At 38.5% G+C, this 18,963-nt stretch overlaps 1 protein-coding gene across 1 annotated transcript in view; it reads left to right on the forward strand.

Moving 5' to 3' along the window:
• The first annotated feature begins 1,172 nt into the window (after positions 1-1,172).
• Positions 1,173-18,963, forward strand: part of mapk14b (mitogen-activated protein kinase 14b) — a 53,263-nt gene continuing 35,472 nt past the window's right edge. The window contains exons 1-3 of the mRNA XM_062056836.1: positions 1,173-1,505; positions 10,797-10,926; positions 18,798-18,856. Of these exons, the coding sequence (XP_061912820.1) occupies positions 1,387-1,505; positions 10,797-10,926; positions 18,798-18,856 (308 nt within the window). The 5' untranslated portion in view covers positions 1,173-1,386. The remainder of the gene's footprint in view (positions 1,506-10,796; positions 10,927-18,797; positions 18,857-18,963) is intronic.

The following is an 18,963-nucleotide window of genomic DNA, read 5'->3' on the forward strand; positions in this document are numbered from 1 at the left end:
CATGAAGTTTGCTTCTTTTATGAATTTATTATGGGTCTACTGCAATTGTAACTCCAGTTTAGTTTGGCAAATTCCATCCATCCATCCACCCATCTGCTGCTGCTTATCCCAGGTGAGGTCGCGGGGGCAGCAGCTACTATGTCCACTTCCTCTCTGAGGCCAGCTGGGGGATTAAGTGTCTCTAACATGTACCACCATTTTGGCAAATTGATTGTGATCAAAAACTTAAGGACTTTTATGTCCTGTTTAGATTTAAAGATAAATCAAAATAGTTTATAATATAATTTATTATTTGTAGTTTGTTTTTTTTGTTTTTTTACCAATTTAAACATTTAACAGTATCTAATAAAAACGCCTTCAAAAGGTTAAATATTAAAAACAATATGATGTATAATTTTTGTTTAGGACTTAAGTTTATTGAGAAATTTGAGCAAAAAAAGTTGAAAATAAAAAGGATTCAAAATGTTTTCATGCCCATCAAAAGCTTTTTTGTCCTGTTTGGATTTAAAGATCGTTCAAATCGAATGTCCCCATAGATTAAACACGGATTTATGAACAACATTTAAGATAAGTATAAACCCTATTTAACACACCTATTTTTTATGTTATGTTTTTCACTTCATGCTCATGAAATGGCAGGAAAAAGTAAAGATGCTGTGTTTGTTTTTGTTCAGTGTAAATTGTACACTTCTTCGTGCAACTACACTACTTTTATATTTAGTAATAAATGATAAATGGGTTATACTTGTATAGCGCTTTTCTACCTTCAAGGTACTCAAAGCGCTTTGACAGTATTTCCACATTCACACATTCACACACTGATGGCGGGAGCTGCCATGCAAGGCGCTAACCAGCAGCCATCAGGAGCAAGGGTGAAGTGTCTTGCCCAAGGACACAACGGACGTGACTAGGATGGTAGAAGGTGGGGATTGAACCCCAGTAACCAGCAACCCTCCGATTGCTGGCACGGCCACTCTACCAACTTCGCCACGCCACGAGTTCATACATTCATTCCAGTTGCGCTTAAGTGTCGAAAGAAAGCCAAAAAAGCAACATAAATACATTTCAAAGCGTCAAAAGCTTGGTTAATGATTGACAGGGACAATCCCCGCCCCCTTCACTCGCCATGCTGAACAAGGTCTCGCGAGATCTCCGCCGCGGGAGCGCGCTGAGACGGAGACAAACACGCGCTCATGTTTCCGCATGCCGATTAGAGCCCAGGAAGGAAGGAAGGAAGGAAAGGAGGAAGGAAGGAAGGCGACCCGGCGCGTCTTTGACAACACAAGTCTTCTTGCGCCTTGACCACCTTTTATTTACACTTTCTCACCGCGGCCCTCCTTTTTGTGGACTTAGCCCAGGAGCGAGCCCCCCCTTCTCTCCGCGACAATGTCGCAAAAGGAACGAGGAACCTTCTACGGCCAGGAGCTCAGCAAGACTCTGTGGGAGGTCCCGGAGCGGTACCAGAACCTTTCTGCTGTCGGCATCGGTGCCTTTGGTTCCGTCTGGTAAGCTTTGTTTCTCTACTTAGCACACCATGATACCTGTTTACCTTTCCACTCGAAATAGATAGAATAGAATTATACCTGTTTACCTTCCCACTACTATACCTGTTTACCTGTTTACCTTCCCAGTATAATACCTGTTTACCTTCCCACTATAATAGTGAAGTGAATTATATTTATATAGTGCTTTTCTCTAGTGACTCAAAGCGCTTTTACATAGTGAAACCCAATATCTAAGTTACATTTAAACCAGTGTGGGTGGCACTGGGAGCAGGTGGGTAAAGTGTCTTGCCCAAGGACACAACAGCAGTGACTAGGATGGTGGAAGCGGGGATCGAACCTGGAACCCTCAAGTTGCTGGCACGGCCGCTCTACCAACCGAGCTATACCGGTTTACCTTCCCACTATTATACCTGTTTACCTTCCCAGTATAATACCTGTTTACCTTCCCATTATATTCCCTGTTTACCTTCCCAGTATATTACCTGTTTACCTTCCCAGTATAATACCTGTTTACCTTCCCACTATTATACCTGTTTACCTTCCCACTATTATACCTATTTACCTTCCCAGTATAATACCTGTTTACCTTCCCTCTATTATACCTGTTTACCTTTCCAGTATTATACCTGTTTACCTTTCCACTATTATACCTGTTTACCTTTCCACTATTATACCTGTTTACCTTCCCAGTATTATACCTGTTTACCTTCCCAGTCTAATACCTGTTTACCTTCCCACTATTATACCTGTTTACCTTCCCACTATTATACCTGTTTACCTTCCCAGTATAATACCAGTTTACCTTCCCAGTATAATACCCGTTTACCTTCCCAGTCTAATACCCGTTTACCTTCCCAGTCTAATACCCGTTTACCTTCCCAGTCTAATACCTGTTTACCTTCCTAGTCTAATAACTGTTTACCTTCCCACTATAATACCTGTTTACCTTCCCACTATAATACCTGTTTACCTTCCCACTATTATACCTGTTTACCTTCCCAATCTAATTCCTGTTTTCCTTCCCAGTCTAATACCTGTTTACCTTCCCAGTATAATACCTGTTTACCTTCCCAGTATAATACCTGTTTACCTTCCCACTATTATACCTGTTTACCTTCCCACTATTATACCTGTTTACCTTCCCAGTATAATACCTGTTTACCTTCCCAGTAAAATACCTGTTTACCTTCCCAGTATAATACCTGTTTACCTTCCCACTATTATACCTGTTTACCTCCCCACTATTATACCTGTTTACCTTCCCAGTCATGCAGCCAGACTGCCTTTTTTAATGACGTGCCTTTGCTTGACTTCAGTGCTCTGCATGCTTTATATATACGTGATCCAGCTCTGCATGCTTTATGTATACAGTACATGATCCAGCTGGGTGCACACTAGCAGAAGGTCAGGTGGTTTGCAATAAGTAGGCCCCATCATGCACAGTGGGGACTCTAGAATGATGTCACCCTTTGTAGTACACCCGTGACTCACTCCCCTTAGTCATCACTAAATCCTGCCATGACACGCTATCATGTCACCTATGCTATCATGTCACCTATCAACATTTCTTATCACGGTTATTGCCACCAAATTCATTTTGAAGTGTGCTCAAGAAGCACTTATATTGAAATCTTACTGAAGTTTTATTGCAACCAACACAAACAACACATTCAACAAGAAGATTACTGTACATAAACACACCAGTAAGACTTGAATGTGCACATGAAAACATTCAAAACAAAATCATATGGCAGAAACAAAATAACATCACGAAGTAAAAATAAATGTGGAAATTGTGCAAGATAGCACCTTATGGACATAAGAGATAAAAAATATATACCGGTGTATATATATATATGGCACCTGATGGCCATAAGACGTAACTGCACTTTTTGTCCACATAAATAAAAAAGAGTGTTCATCATACATGACGTACATATTTGTATTTTTTAAAGACTTGTATATATCAGTGCTTTATTATTAATTATTTGTATTCTTTAATGACTTGTATACACCAGTACTTCTCACCAGTGTTTTATTTATCATTATTTGTATTATTTCATGACTTGTATACACCAGTGCTTGCTGCAATGATTATTTCAGGAACTAAATGTTTTTTTATCCACAAACTCAAAATGGATTTGTCTGCAGAATCTTTTACTACATGTTATATATCAAAGGAGTTGGATCTTTGCAGACACATAAACAATATGTCTTAGAGCTGAAACGATTCCTCGAGTAATTTGATTACAAAATATATTCGAGGAATCTTTGCTGCCTCGAGGAGTCTTTAAGTTTTTTTTTACCACATTTTTCCCTCGTTTAATAAACAGTAGTCAAAGCTCATGTTTCGCACGGACTGTTTAGGTGTTCACACTAAAATGGAAGGAAAACGCAGTCGTATGCAAACATTGCAAAGTGGAGCTGGCATACCACAATAGCACAAGTTCCATGCCGTAGCACCTGTCGAGAAAGCATCCGATTGAGGGACGTCCGTGGGCGAGGTAAGTAATCTATTATCAAATGTAAACGCAAAAGTTGTGTTAGTAAAATAAATGTTATTCATTATGATAACCAGGATGTGTTCTTTCACTCCCGCCAAGTCATCAAATGCAGTCAAAAGGTGTTGAAAACTAACAACCCTATCCGAGCTGTCGTGTTCAATTAGCCTTTCATTAGTAACCACGCGAAAGTAGTCATGCAAAGTTATTCAAGTCATGCAACCACATGCTACTTGGATAGCTTGCACTTGCACACACTATAGTCTCTGTAGAATGTAAGAGTTCCAAGTCCTTGTTCACAGTGGTAGCACTTGTGTGCCAAGTTCCTGTCAGCCATATTGGTTCTGAATATGAAGTTGCACATTTCAAATGCAGTATTAAAGGCACTACCTAATCCACTTTTTATGTTTGATATAATGAAAACTGTTCTTGTTTTATTTTTGATACTAAGAATATAGTTTTATTTTAACTTTCTCAGGGAATATTAATTTTTAACTAATTTTATATACCGTATTTTCTGCACTATAAGGCGCACCGGATTATAAGGCGCACCTATGCATCCATTAGATGGAGCTGCGTTAAAGGGAATGTCAACAAAACAGTCAGATAGGTCAGTCGAACTTTAATAATAGATTACAAACCAGCGTTCTGACAACTCTGTTCACTCCCAAAATGAATAAACAGCTATTTTATTATTTTCCCTGAGGTAAAGTCAGTGACGTGGTGTTTTGTTTATCTTTTAACAACAGCAAGGTATAACATGTAGTGCATCACCTTGACTTCCTCCGTCTCGGGCCGCCAACCGCACCGATCATCGTGGTGAAGTCCTTCGTCGCGCCGTCGATCGCTAAACGCAGGTGAGCACGGGTGGTGATGAGCAGATGAGAGCTGGCGTAGGTGGAGAGCTAATGTTTTTAGCATAGCTCTGTCGAGGTCCCGTAGCTAAGTTAGCTTCAATGGCGTCGTTAGGAACAGCATTGCTAGGCTTCGCCAGGCGGTACAGCATTAACCGTGTGGTTACAGGTCCAGAGTTTGGTAGTATTGTTGATCTTCTGTCTATCCTTCCAGTCAGGGGCATATTTCTTCTGTTTCTATATGCAGTTAAGCACGATGCAATCACATTAGCTCCGTAGCTAAAGTGTTTCGCCGATGTATTGTCGTGGAGATAAAAGTCACTGTGAATGTCCATTTCGCGTTCTCGACTCTCATTTTCAAGAGGATATACTGTAGTATCGGAGGTGGTTTAAAATACAAATCCGTGATCCACAATAGAAAAAGCAGAGAGTGTGGAATCCAATGATCCCTTGTACCTAAGTTACGGTCAGAGCGAAAAAAGATACGTCCTGCACTGCGCTCTAATCCTTCACTCTCACGTTCCTCATCCACAAATCTTTCATCCTGCCTCAAATTAATGGGGTAATCGTCACTTTCTCGGTCCGAATCGCTCTTGCTGCTGGTGTAAACAATGTGCAAATGTTCAACCTGTGACGTCATGCTACTTTTTTACTTTTTTATCAGCGACCAAAACTTTATCGTCGATGTTCTCTACTAAATCCTCTCAGCAAAAGTTATGGCAATATCGCGAAATGATTTAAGTATGACACATAGAATGGATCTGCTATCCCCGTTTAAATAAGAACATTAAATTTCAGTAGGCCTTTAAGTTTAAACTCTGCGTCGTAAGCGTGTCTCTTAATAGGAGCCATTTTTGGGTTAGAAGCGCTTCCTCTTCTACGGGGGAAAATGAACTCGGCGGCTGCTTACCATAGAAGAAGAACTTCTTCTACGGGGGAAAATGAAGTTGGCGGCTGCTTACCGTAGAAGAAGTAGCGCTTCTTCTTCTACGGGGGAAAAAGAAGTGTGTTTTCATCTCAAACATGTTATGATGGCAAAATGAACATTGATTACTATTTTGCACGCAAAGAATGCAATGAACTGCATTGCATTCTTAAAATGTAAAACTGTTGTTGTCATTTTTAAGTGGTTTGTCTTTTTATATTGTTTATGTAATGTTGGCAGGTTGAAAACAGCTCAGCGGATTTGCGTGGAGAAACCACCATTTAAGCGGCACCGTATAATAATCATCAAAAACGCACGAGAGACTAGAACTTCATTTATGTGGTCACACCACACAGCACATAGGGCTGTGAGCGCACCTGTTTTTATTAGCACACACAAATTGGCACAATCAACCACGGGCGCATTACAGCTGTGCGTGTCAGCCTTCAATAATGAAAACAGGCGTTTAGGAAATAAAAGACAATTAGGCCAAACGCAATAATTGAGGGCACATCTTAACATGTATAATCAAACCTTAATTAAGTAAAAATATGGTTTATTCGATTAATCGATCGGGATATTTGATAGAATACTCGATTACTAAAATATTTGATAGCTGCAGCTCTAATATGTCTGATTAAAAGTATTTAGATATAAATATGCTGTATTCCGATTAAATTAGTGGGTGTGTTGATTCTCCCAGTCGGGACTAATAAAGACTCCTGTGAGTGCCTGCAAGTCTGCATTCAGGGCAGGATTACTGATGAGCTGCAGCAGATAGTGAAACTAAAGTCTGTCACTAAAATTGTTTCAACTTATATGCTAGTGTTAGTCATAATTATTTATTTTGTTCTTCTGGGCTGCCCTTCCAGCTGTGTAAGGGAAAGAGGCACACTGCTGATCACGTTGATTGATTACATTTTGACCAGCCTGATTTTGGCTCAGTGGAACAGGAGGTCGCGCACAAAACTTTGACAAAAACAAACAGACACACACAGGGTCACGGCCAATGAAGGTGAATTGTTCCGTGCATTGTTGCTTCTCTACTGTTTACTGCTGAGGTCACTTCTAACAGACATTTTACGCCATGTTTAATGGAGGAAATATGCTAGCAGCTGATCACCATGATCCAACTCAAATGAATCACCATCACGATCATATAATCGCCCAACTCTAGGACCAAGCGTCTGGCCAGATTCGGGTCCTAAATGGCTATTAAAGTGTACCAACTTGTCGGAATACCTACTCAGACTTCTTGTGTCCAGGTGAGATGCATGATTTAAAGTTGGAAGGAAGCAGCAAAACCACTCCATGATGCAAACATAGGGACACAAACTTGTGATCGGGGCGCCGCTATCAATATTTTGTCTGCATTATAATAACAACATCACTAATACTTGTTAATATTCAAGTCACCAAATGTGTATGGAGTATTGTTGGTGCTTCTTGAATGTTTTTTTATTGGCGAAATAGAGGACCTCCTATTGGCTCTGCTGTAAGCAGACTTGTTATTGAATTGATTTCATATTTGGAATGCGTTTTGAAGAAAATTCTTCCGTGGTCATGTCTTTCATAACGATTGTGAACGGCAGGCAAAATTCCCCCAAAAAGTGCAGCTCCCCTTTAAAGGGGTCCTATTAGGGCTCCATGATTTGGAGACACATCCTCATTGCAATATTTATCTCTAAAACTGCAATATTTTACATGTGCAAATGCATAAAAGTGTGTAAATAAGGAGTGAAGGAAGACATTTTCAACACATTCTTGTCTCAAGCTGCCACACATTAGAACAAATTGACTTATTTGGCTTCATGCAGACACACTCACTTTGTCTTTACATTGGAGGTCAACGGTATCATGAAGAACTCACTCTACATTTGCCATGAAATCATCAATCACTGACTTTTGTCATTTTGCCTGGCCTTGCTAGTTTTATATGAAGAAGTTGCGGTGGATACCAAACCTAATCACGTTGGCGTGGTGCAAAAAAGCAACCAGGTGACGCAGGCCAGTAATTGTCTTTCATTTAGTGCGGAACAACTTGTTCTGCTTCTTGTTTAATTATCTTGTGTGCTGTTCTACCAGCTGTGTTAGTTCCTGTCATAAGTAGATGAAATTGCCATTATCAATAATAAAGTAATTTCCATGGTGTCTGAGATAAGTTAGACTCATTTGAGTTGGATGGCACAAACATTACAGTAAATAGAAAGCTAACATATGATTTGGCTATTTGCACAGTTGATTGTTGATGATGTCATTGTCTAATTTGCATAACTGTCCGTAGACCATGGGTCTGTAGATCAACTTCAGATCTATCAGTCGATATAGAGTTTTACATTTTTTTCTTTTTAATATTTTAAGCATTGCAAAAACACAAAATATACAACAAAAATATTTCCAAGTGGATTATTTGATTTGAAGTAAGAGCCTTAAATAGGTCAATAATTCATAAACATTCATTCTGATTCATTATTTTTTTGAGCAGTGATAAAGTTAATATAACATTTTAATTTGTTTTTTTTATATTTTACAATTATTAGTTAAAGAAAATCCTGTTTTTTAATGGCAAAAACACAAAATATGCAACAAAAATATTTCAAAGGGGATTATTTGATGTGACGTAAGAGCCATAAATAGGTCAATAATTCATAAACATTGATTTTAATTCATTATTATTTTTTGAGCAGTGACAAAGTTGATTTAACATTTTATTAGTTTTTTAAATATATTTTACACATTTTTGGTTAAAGAAAACCCTGATTTAAATGGCAAAAACACAAAACATGTAACAAAAATATTTCAAAGTGGAATATTTGATGTGAAGTAAAAGCCATAAATAGGTCAATAATTCATAAACATTCTTTTTGATTCATTGTTTTTTGGAGCAGTGACATAAAGTTGATATAAAGTTTTAATACAATTTTTTATATATTTGACACATTTTTGGTTAAAGAAAACTCTTGTTTTTAATGGCAAAAACAAAATATGCAACACAAATATTTCAAAATAGAATATTTGATGTGAACTAATAGAGCCTTAAATAGGTCAGTAATTCATAAATATTGTTAAAGTACCAATGATAGTCACACACACACTAGGTGTGGTGAAATTAGCCTCTGCATTTGACCCATCCCCTTGTTCACCCCTTGGGAGTGAACAAGGGGATTTATTATAATTTTTTGAGCAATGACAGGTTAAACAAAATCCCACTAAAATTCTTAGCGATCCAAAAGGGCCCAACTAAGAATATATATATATATATATATATATATATATATATATATATATATATATATATATATATATATATATATATATATATATATGTGTGTATACACATACATATGACAGGTGCAATGAACTGTATTGCATTCTTAAAATGTAAAACTGTCGTCGTCATATAATTGTTTACGGCCAGATTAGGTTGTTTACAGCCAAAAGATGATTGACGCCATGTTTGTTTACAGTCAGATTAGGTTGTTTACAGCCAAAAGGCTTGATTTGCTTATTCCAAGCCACTTACTACATCACTTACTGTATCGTGCATAATTAGAAATATTTTTACGCTGATATTTATTGTACATATTAAGGCGACTAAACTATAGGCTTGTGTCAAAATATCACTTACGCTTTTTGAAAAATAAATATTGTTGCAGGAGTCGGAGGAGGAGTGTCAAAAGATTGAGCAAATAGTTTTATTGACAATCAGACTTCTTATCTGCAGTATCTATATATGTGTCCCGGGAAAAGCTGTCCGATTGGAACGCTCCAACAATAACAAAAGTTCCATGGGTGAATGATGTAAAGTCACTACAAAATGAAAAAAGTAGGATCCAAAGAAAATGTGTTGAACGCTGGTACTCGCTGGTCCTGAGTTGCAGGACAGGGACTATACGGGGCGCCGAAACAAGCTCGCCGACTCATCATATTTGGATAGTTACAAACATCCATCATTCATGCAGTTTGACATTTTTTTTCTTTATCACTTGCAACTTAATAAGAAACAGTTACAGGCGTGTGATTTTCCCTCTATAATCTTTTTTTATCTCTGTAAAAATATATAAAAATATTTTAAATTTTTTCCGACCAACAATGTGTGTTAAAATCTTTATCCGTCTCTTTGCCATACAACTAGGGTTTCCCCCGAATAAGTACGGTTTTTGATCATCCAGTGGTAAGAAGTAGGGTTTTCCATTCAAAATGATGACGAATGGAATGGAAGCTACGTAGCGAAGCAAGTCCACGGGCAGGGGACAAACTGTACATCAATGATGATTGTGTCACATTCACGTCTGGTTGGTGTTTCTTTATTTTACTTCCATTTCCTTCTTGTCTAATTCCCCAGCCTGGCCACATCCATTGTCAATCAGCTGGTATTTTTGACCCTTTTCTTATCCAGAAAGTTATGTGCGTAGCTCGGCTGCTTGCTGGAAAGGTGACGTGAAGGTTTAGACATCACCGGGCTAACATTTGTTTTGACTTATTATATTCTATAAAAGATATATTACAAAAAGCACATACTTCATTTCTTGATTCCTCTTTCTCCACACTGGGGGCTTGTGCTGCGCAAAGGATTCTGGGAGATGTAGTTGATTTTTAACGATATACAAAGCAAAAGTGCACTCGCCAAGTTTTTGTTTTTGTGAAGATTTTATTCAGTCCTCTTTGCTTGGTTTGTATAACATAATATATGCCTTTTATACACATTTTTTAATTGGGGCATTTTGTAATATGATTTTCTTTAAAGACATGTATTTGAGTGGAGATGATTGTCTGTTCACTCTTCCAAAAGTGTCTATTTTATTCCTCAGTTCAAAGCACTTGTTCTTGTGAACAAACAGATGGTGATGAAACCTTGGTGGAAATAAAAACCTTGCCAAAATGTGTACTACAAAGGATTGGTTGTTGTCTTTTATCATTTGTAGATGTTTGATTCCACAGCTAAGTAAGAAAAGGTTTTTTCAAAAAGGAAATGTTGGAGACAATCACCTTGAACACCTTTTGTGTGCAGTTCAGCCTTTGACGTGAAGACGGGCCTGAAGGTGGCAGTGAAGAAGTTGTCCAGACCCTTCCAGTCTGTCATCCACGCCAAGAGGACCTACAGAGAGCTGCGGCTGCTGAAACACATGAAGCATGAGAATGTAAGTGAATGTCATGACTTTCGTGTTACAACAAAACACGTTGTGAAAGGAGTTATTTACACAGAAAGATGCTGTAAATGTTTGTTTACATACCTTAATTGTTTACAAACCGTGCTTGTAACACGGCAGTAAAACGGCTGTTTAAACAAAACAGAAGTCATGGTCATGGAACCACTAGCTGCGCAAGCTGGCTCTCCAATCAGATGAACAGACTCAATAACTCCACAGTGACGTTTTGGTGAATTTACCAAACTGAAACAATACAAAAAAATGTGTTGTAAGTCAATAATACTAACCCAGACACTCATAGTCGTGTTAGCATATATCCATACGAGTAAAAACGCTATGGACAACTGGAGGACGGAACAGCACTTGTACAAACCCCGTTTCCATATGAGTTGGGAAATTGTGTTAGATGTAAATATAAACGGAATACAATGATTTGCAAATCATTTTCAACCCATATTCAGTTGAATATGCTACAAAGACAACATATTGGATGTTCCATCCATCCATCCATTTTCTACCGCTTATTCCTTTCGGGGTTGCGGGGGGCGCTGGAGCCTATCTCAGCTACAATCGGGCGGAAGGCGGGGTACACCCTGGACAAGTCGCCACCTCATCGCAGGGCCAACACAGATAGACAGACAACATTCACACTCATATTCACACACTAGGGCTAATTTAGTGTTGCCAATCAACCTATCCCCAGGTGCATGTCTTTGAATGTGGTTCAAACTGATAATCAATCAATCAATGTTTATTTATATAGCAATCAACAATTTTTTTTTTGCAAATAATCATTAACTTCAGAATTTGATGCCAGCAACACGTGACAAAGAACTTGGGAAAGGTGGCAATAAATACTTTTAAAGTTGAGGAATGCTCATCAAACACTTATTTGGAACATCCCACAGGTGAACAGGCAAATTGGGAACAGGTGGGTGCCATGATTGGGTATAAAAGTAGATTCCCTGAAATGCTCAGTCATTCACAAACAAGGATGGGGCGAGGGTCACCACTTTGTCAACAAATGCGTGAGCAAATTGTTGAACAGTTTAAGAAAAACCTTTCTCAATCAGCTATTGCAAGGAATTGAGGGATTTCACCATCTACGATCCGTAATATCATCAGAGGGTTCAGAGAATCTGAAGAAATCACTGCACGTAAGCAGCTAAGCCCGTGACCTTGGATCCCTCAGGCTGTACTGCATCAACAAGCGACATCAGTGTGTAAAGGATATCACCACATGGGCTCAGGAACACTTCAGAAACCCACTGTCAGTAACTACAGTTGGTCGCTACATCTGTAAGTGCAAGTTAAAACTCTCCTATGCAAGGCGAAAACCGTTTATCAACAACACCCAGAAACGCCGTCGGCTTCGCTGGGCCTGAGCTCATCTAAGATGGACTGATACAAAGTGTAAAAGTGTTCTGTGGTCTGAGGAGTCCACATTTTAAATTGTTTTTGGAAACTGTGGACGTCGTGTCCTCCGGACCAAAGAGGAAAAGAACCATCCGGATTGTTATAGGCGCAAAGTTGAAAAGCCAGCATGTGTGATGGTATGGGGGTGTATTAGTGCCCAAGACATAGGTAACTTACACATCAATGAAGGCACTATTAATGCTGAAAGGTACATACAGGTTTTGGAGCAACATATGTTGCCATCCAAGCAACGTTACCATGGACGCCCCTGCCTATTTCAGCAAGACAATGCCAAGCCACGTGTTACATCAACGTGGCTTCATAGTTTAAAGAGTGCGGGTACTAGACTGGCCTGCCTTTAGTCCAGACCTGTCTCCCATTGAAAATGTGTGGCGCATTATGAAGCCTAAAATACCACAACGGAGACCCCCGGACTGTTGAACAACTTAAGCTGTACATCAAGCAAGAATGGGAAATAATTCCACCTGAGAAGCTTCAAAAATGTGTCTCCTCAGTTCCCAAAGGTTTACTGAGTGTTGTTAAAAGGAAAGGCCATGTAACACAGTGGTGAACATGCCCTTTCCCAACTACTTTGGCATGTGTTGCAGCCATGAAATTCTAAGTTAATTATTATTTGCAAAAAAAAAAAAAAGTTTATGAGTTTGAACACCAAATATCTTGTCTTTGTAGTGCATTCAATTGAATATGGGTTGAAAAGGATTTGCAAATCATTGTATTCTGTTTATATTTACATCTAACACAATTTCCCAACTCATATGGAAACGGAGTTTGTACTTCCGGTCAAAAGCTCAGTCTAAACCGCTGGTCAGCAACCCGCGGCGCTAGAGCTACATGCGGCTCTTTAGTGCCGTCCTAGTGGCTCCCGGGAGCTTCTTCAAAATTGTATGAAAATGATGGGGGGGGGGGGGTATATTTTTTGTTTTAATATGGTTTCTGTAGGAGGACAAACATGACATAAACCTTCCTAATTGTCAGAAAGGCCACCGTTTAACATGTTTGTGTTTATGCTTCACTGAGGAGACTATTTGGCGAGTGCAGTTTTGTCCTACTAATTGTCCTTGAACTCACCGTAGTTGTGTTTTTAATTTCCTTGACTTATGTCCTCTGTGTATTTAATATATATTTGCGTGTCTCATGACACATTATCTGTATGTAATATTGGCTGTATTTCTGATAGTTGTTTGTGTGCCATGTTGTTCCAGACCACAGCAAACATTACCATGTTGTTCCAGACCACAGCAAACGTTACAAAGATTATTGTTTCCTTTAACTTGGACACAAACATCTATACCTTTGGCCATTCTAAGTCAGTCATTTCCAGGAGTTATCTCACCCTCTGAGAAGTTTTACTAATGTTTCCCAATGTTGTAAAAATTTGTAGAATAAATATTACATTTCAACATTTCTATCAACGAAGATTTGTGTCAGCCTGCGACACATAGTCATTGGACACATATTGCCTTCATTATAAGAATGATATAACTAAGGCTTTTGTTTGTGGTGCCAGACAAATTAGTGTTTTATATTTTTGGTCCGATATAGCTCTTTTAACATTTGGTAACATTTTCAGTAGACCCATAATAAATTCATAAAAGAAGCAAACTTCATGAATGTTTTTTGTGTTCCAATCACTCTATCACAAAAAAATAAGAGTTGTAGAAATGATTGGAAACTCAAGACAGCCATGACATTATGTTCTTTACAAGTGTATGTAAACTTTTGACCAGGGGCCGTACTTATCAAGCTTCTTAGAGTGCACTTAAGTACACTTAAGTCCTGAGAATTTGCGAAATTTAGTCCTACTCTCAAACTTAAGAATAAAAGCTTTTTATCAACGTTCTTAAGTCTAAGAATCACTCCTACTCTCCACGATATTTAAGAGACCTTCAGAGGTGTCAGTGGTTAGGAGTTGCCAGCAGGGGATGGCACTGAGGCGAGGGAGACGTGCGCGAACGTTCAGGGAACGGAACAATGTTTTTTTTTTTTTTATGACGAGCAGCTGATCAAACGGTATCGTTTAGACAGAGCGGATATTATTTTTGTCACAGATTTAATACTTTTCGATTCCTTGTTGATTTCTGCATGTGTCTGCAGTGGGCTAGTATATATAGAGCCACCCACACCAGTTTCAAATTAGTTGCCTAATTAATGAATTGGAAAGAAAATGTTATGACAGTAGCGTATGTGTGTGGCCGTGAGGTGAGTGACGTCAGTGAGTGTGTGGGCGATAGAAGAGAGGGAGCGGTAGCGTGAGTGCCGGCGGGGACTAGTTTGTTTTGTATTATTTTGTAGTTTATTGTCAAAATATACACTCCCATTGTCCACTTAAATATTTCCAAGATATTTCTTTATTCTTAGACAACGGATTCCCTTCCGTGATTGGTCATTTCTATGGACACAGAAATGACGTCACCTAAAATTCCGTTTACGGCACATAGTAATGTCGTAATTCAGCTCTGAGTGTGACACTTAAGATTCAGTCCTACACTTCGCTGAAAGTGTGAGTAAGACGCTTGATAACTAACTTTTAAGTGCAGCTTTCAGCAAAGAATTTATTTACTCTTAAGTCAACTCTTAGCAGACTTCTTAGGAGTAATTCTAAGAAGCTTGATAAGTACGGCCCCAGGACTGTATCTGCAAGGGCTTCACACTCCTGTGAAGGCCACTTTAACACTTGTGTCTACATCCAGCATCTATCTACATTCATACATGCGGCTCTAATCGATCTACTTTAACATAGAGTGTTACCACAATATTCATTCAACTTTGGAAAGCCCATATGCCTGCACCTGCAACATATGATGTCCAATAGCAATCTACCGAAAATTCCAGAGTATACGCAGCTCCTTTTTTCCAACGCTTTGAACTCTGCGGCTTATAAAACGGTACGGCTAATTTATGGATTTTTCTTTGCTGATAGGCATAATGTAAATAGATTTAAACAAAAACAAGCAAATCGACAAAAATTGTGTTATTGTTAGTGCTATGGTGCCATCTTTTGGAGGAGTTTACTTACTGCAGGTATCACAAAAAAATAAGAGTTGTAGAAATGACTGGAGACTCAAGACAGCCATGACATTATGTTCTTTACAAGTGTATGTAAACTTTTGACCACCACTGTATATACAAATACTTATTTGACCTCACAGTAACTACCATCCACACACTCCACTCACCTTTGACAATCAAACTACCATCCACACACTCCACTCACCTTGGACAATCAAACTACCATCCACACACTCCACTCACCTTGGACAATCAAATAGTCTCCTCAGTGAAGCATAAACACAAACATGTTCAACAGTGGACTTTAGGAAGGTTTGTGTCATGTTTGTCCTCCTACACAAACCACATTAAAACTCATCTTTTTCCATTTTCATACATTTTTGAAAAGGCTCTCGGGAGCCACTAGAGTGGCGCTAAGGAGCCGCCAGGTTGCTGACCCCTGTGGTAGATGGCCCCATCCTCTCCGTAAATAAACACCCTCGCAGCTGCTATACTGCAAATATACATGTCATTAGTCATGGTCATATACTGTTTCATCATATCAGAGACATGTCATTAGTCATGGTGAAAGAGCTATACTGTTTCCTCATATCAGAGACATGTCATTAGACATGGTTAAAGAGCTATACTGTTTCCTCATATCAGAGACATGTCATTAGACATGGTTAAAGAGCTACACTGTTTCATCATATCAGAGGCATGACATTAGTCATGGTTAAAGAGCTATATTGTTTCATCATATCAGAGACATGTCATTAGTCATGGTTAAAGAGCTATATTGTTTCGTCATATCAGAGACATGTCATTAGTCATGGTTAAAGAGCTATATTGTTTCGTCATATCAGAGACATGTCATTAGTCATGGTTAAAGAGCTATATTGTTTCGTCATATCAGAGACATGTCATTAGACATGGTTAAAGAGCTACACTGTTTCATCATATCAGAGACATGACATTAGTCATGGTTAAAGAGCTATATTGTTTCGTCATATCAGAGACATGTCATTAGTCATGGTTAAAGAGCTATATTGTTTCGTCATATCAGAGACATGTCATTAGTCATGGTTAAAGAGCTATATTGTTTCGTCATATCAGAGACATGTCATTAGTCATGGTTAAAGAGCTATATTGTTTCGTCATATCAGAGACATGTCATTAGTCATGGTTAAAGAGCTATATTGTTTCGTCATATCAGAGACATGTCATTAGTCATGGTTAAAGAGCTACACTGTTTCATGTCATTAGTCATGATTAAAGAGCTATATTGTAGAGACAAGTGCACACTTATGTGAAGGGAATTTATATTTTAGTGAAGTGAATTTATATTTATATAGCACTTTTCTCTAGTGACTCAAAGCGCTTTTACATAGTGAAACCGAATATCTAAGTTACATTTAAACCAGTGTGGGTGGCACTGGGAGCAGGTGGGTAAAGTGTCTTGCCCAAGGACACAACGGCAGTGACTAGGAAGGCGGAAGCGGGGATCGAACCTGGAACCCTCAAGTTGCTGGCACGGCCACTCTACCAACCGAGCTATACCGCCCCACTTTGTGTGCGTTAAATACGTCCAAGAGGAATATTCTTAGGCATTTCCTGTATTGGCCTCCCACTGTTGCCAGGAGACTCCCAGGGTTTGGCCAATCACATCTTTGTGGTGGCAGCATCCCACCAATCAGCTGTATGAGCGGAGCTCTGTAGCATCCCACCAATCAGCTGTGTGGGCGGAGCTCTGTCTGTTTATCCATGACACGCCTCTCACCTGCTTCCTGGCATACTCGTATCATTATATACTGAATATTATTATTTAAAAAATGCATCCAATAAGTTATTTGGATTTCAACCAAAAATAATAATAAAACAAGTGCTATTAGATAAAAAAAAACACATTTTTATGTTCTATTTCCAGACATATCATTCATGTGTGCCTGTCACCATAATTTTACAACAGCTATTGAACTTTAAGCAAAATGCATCTTATTTCAAATATATTGGTTTATAACGCTATGAAACAGACAGCTTTGTTTAACATGTTTTATTCCCTTCTTTGACTTGTTTTGTGTACTATCATTTGAAGGAACTTGCACTTCATCCGTCCTCAGGGGTATTTTTCTTCCAGCTCCTTTGAACTAATTTGCTTCTCTGCTACATTTCCATCCCATGCACTTTCTGTACTTATTGGGGGAGGGGTAAGCTGGAGCCTATCTCAGCTGACTTTGTGCGAGAGGCTGGATACTATCTGTTATAAAGTGCATCCAAAAAGTATTCACAGTGTTTCCTTTTCCACATTTTTTGTTACAGCCTTATTCCAAAATGGAATACTTTAATTTGTTCCTCAAAATTCTACACACAATATCCCATAATGACATGTGAAAAGGTTTTATTTAAAAAAAAAAAAAAACATTTATTGAAACTAAAACCATATTCAAAAAGACTTGAGGCTGTAATTGCTGCCAAAAGTGTCTCAACAAAGCATTTTTAGAAAAGGCTTTGAATACTTATGTACATAACTTTAAAAAATGTTTTTATTTAGGGGACAAAAATGAATTTATTCAATTTTAGAATAAGGCTGTGACATATAATTGAATCTTAGGTCTAACAAACAAATGAACCAACATTTTGCAAAGTAAAATATTAACATATCAGCCATGTTTGGGGACTCATTAAATTCACATCATACTCATATTTTTTGGAGCTGTGCAAAGCTCAAATCTTTTTGGGAAGAAGTGCACTCAGTCATGTGTAAAGTGCTGGAATCAATGAGGTGTATGGACATGTACACGTAGTGACACTCTGTGGTTATTTGCTGAAGGTTCTTTGAACAGCCCCTTGGAAAGCCATCACCAGATCCTGGTATAAAGTTGCACCTCCCATGGCTGGACATTATCCAGGAAATCTGGAAAAAAGGACTCATGCACTACATCTGAGGGAAAAGATGGTTGCAGTGGATGGTTTATTTAGAAAAACTTCCATGGTATTTATTCTTGGTTCAAGAAACGCCTTTAAGATGCTATTGGAAAAATATATGTTTATTCAGGATTAGTATTTATTAATAAGCACAATGTAATTATTCCACTTTTTTCTTTTAGATACCCGTATTTTTATTTTCAATCTAGTCTACGTATATTTGCTCCTTTCAAACTCCAATACATCCATCTTCTTCTGCTTATTCCAGGCTGGGTCACGGGGGCAGCAGCCTAAGCAGATACAAAATATTAAGTCTTTAAAATAAAATGTGAAGCTGTACATACAGCTCTATTTTAGGTGATAGAATAGAAACAAAGTGTCATCTATTCCAACCACAACAAATATCAGTGTAACAAGTCTGCTGATTGAGCAAATTGAATTCAGGATATTGTGCAACAGAAATGGAGACGCTATCAGTGTGTGTGTAAAACGATCTCTTTTTTGGCCCACAGGTGATCGGTCTGTTGGATGTTTTCACACCGGCGACTAGCTTGGAGGAGTTCAGTGATGTGTAAGTTACACCTGTACAGTTACTGTCCATAGGACACATCCAACCTTCCACCTGTAAAGTTATGTCAATAGGACACATCCTACCTTACACCTGTAAAGTTATGTCAA

The sequence above is a fragment of the Entelurus aequoreus genome, linkage group LG01 (genome assembly GCF_033978785.1).
Source record: "Entelurus aequoreus isolate RoL-2023_Sb linkage group LG01, RoL_Eaeq_v1.1, whole genome shotgun sequence".
Classification (NCBI taxonomy): domain Eukaryota; kingdom Metazoa; phylum Chordata; class Actinopteri; order Syngnathiformes; family Syngnathidae; genus Entelurus; species Entelurus aequoreus.